Raw genomic sequence first — 1,306 nt, forward strand, 5'->3', positions numbered from 1 at the left:
TTTACTGCAATTTTTTGGGGTAATATGGAGAAAAAATCAATAAATAAGAAAATAACAATAAAAATCGCAAAATAATTATGGGGTGGCTAATACCAACAAAGGGATGACTTCAGCCACCCTAAAATAGGTCTAGCCACGTCCCTGGCTTAAGAGCAGCCTTTAATGCTATCTTAGACACTATTGGCTTTGTTCAAAATGTGAATAGTCCCACACATTCTCATCTTCATACTTTGGATCTTTTGCTGACATACGGCATTGAGAAGAAATATCATAACAGAAATACTCTGCCCATTTTTCACAACTTCTGAGGTTTAGCTAACTGAGTTTTAAAAATTCCTGAAAGATGGTTTAATTATTGTAGATCCTAGCAGGATAACTTCGTAACATCTTAACGTCTTAATCAAGAATTTGGTCCCTTATTGCCCTTCAAAACCTAATGATCTTGTTGATGTTGTTCCATAGGAAGCAGACTACCTGGTTAAAGTCTGAGCTCCATTTCTTTAAGCATTGGTTAGTCTATGAGAGACACTCTTCCTTTCTTGGGGTGTTCTGCTTAGTCTGAAATGGTTTATAGCTGTGTAAAAAGACTCTTTGCAAAGCTGGGTCATTATATTTCTCTTCATTAATTGAGAAGAATAAGAATAATGCTAGATTTCTTTTTAATCAATTTGCGAGAGCCATAGCTCTGTTGAACTATCCATCCCACCTGTTCTTAGCAGGGATGATTTTCTGGCTGTATAATGAGCTCAACACTGTTATTAAGGTTTTTTGGTAAAATGCTGAAGACCAATAATGTCTGGGCCGGCTTGCAGCATTTATCCAGCCCTGGATGCAGTAGTAGCTGTAGTTGTATATAAGGAAGTAGATATCCAGCCTTCCTGCTGGATAGAGTTCTAGTTCTTAGACTGGTACCTGTTAGTAACTGATCTGTTGACCTGCAGCATCTAAGGACCTGTATACTCTGAAAGTTTCCAGGTAGTACTCACACAGAGAACTCCACGGTGTAGGAGTAATCGGCCGAAGGTTTGGGGGCCCAGCTCAGGAGGGTTTTGAAGTTGATGGAGGTCCAAGTGAGGTTGTGAGCTGGAGGATATGAGTCTGCAGCCCCTGTTGGTCACATGAAAGGTCAGACTTCATCACAATAAAGCTTTGCTGGGTTTTAAACAGCTAATCACCGGCCCCGGGGCCAGGAGAGCTAATCACCGCTCTGTACCCCGACCCGGCCCCGGGGCCAGGAGAGCTAATCACCGCTCTGTACCCCGACCCGGCCCCGGGGCCAGGAGAGCTAATCACCGCTCTGTACCCC

General features: G+C 42.8%; 1 protein-coding gene across 1 annotated transcript in view; it reads right to left on the reverse strand.

The window, feature by feature from the left end:
• Positions 1-1,306, reverse strand: part of f3 (coagulation factor III (thromboplastin, tissue factor)) — a 7,033-nt gene that overhangs the window by 4,292 nt on the left and 1,435 nt on the right. Inside the window, exon 2 of the mRNA XM_015405302.1 lies at positions 987-1,107. Coding sequence (XP_015260788.1) covers positions 987-1,107 — 121 coding nt within the window. The remainder of the gene's footprint in view (positions 1-986; positions 1,108-1,306) is intronic.

The sequence above is a fragment of the Cyprinodon variegatus genome, unplaced genomic scaffold (assembly GCF_000732505.1).
Source record: "Cyprinodon variegatus isolate N-32 unplaced genomic scaffold, C_variegatus-1.0 Scaffold2123, whole genome shotgun sequence".
NCBI lineage: Eukaryota > Metazoa > Chordata > Actinopteri > Cyprinodontiformes > Cyprinodontidae > Cyprinodon > Cyprinodon variegatus.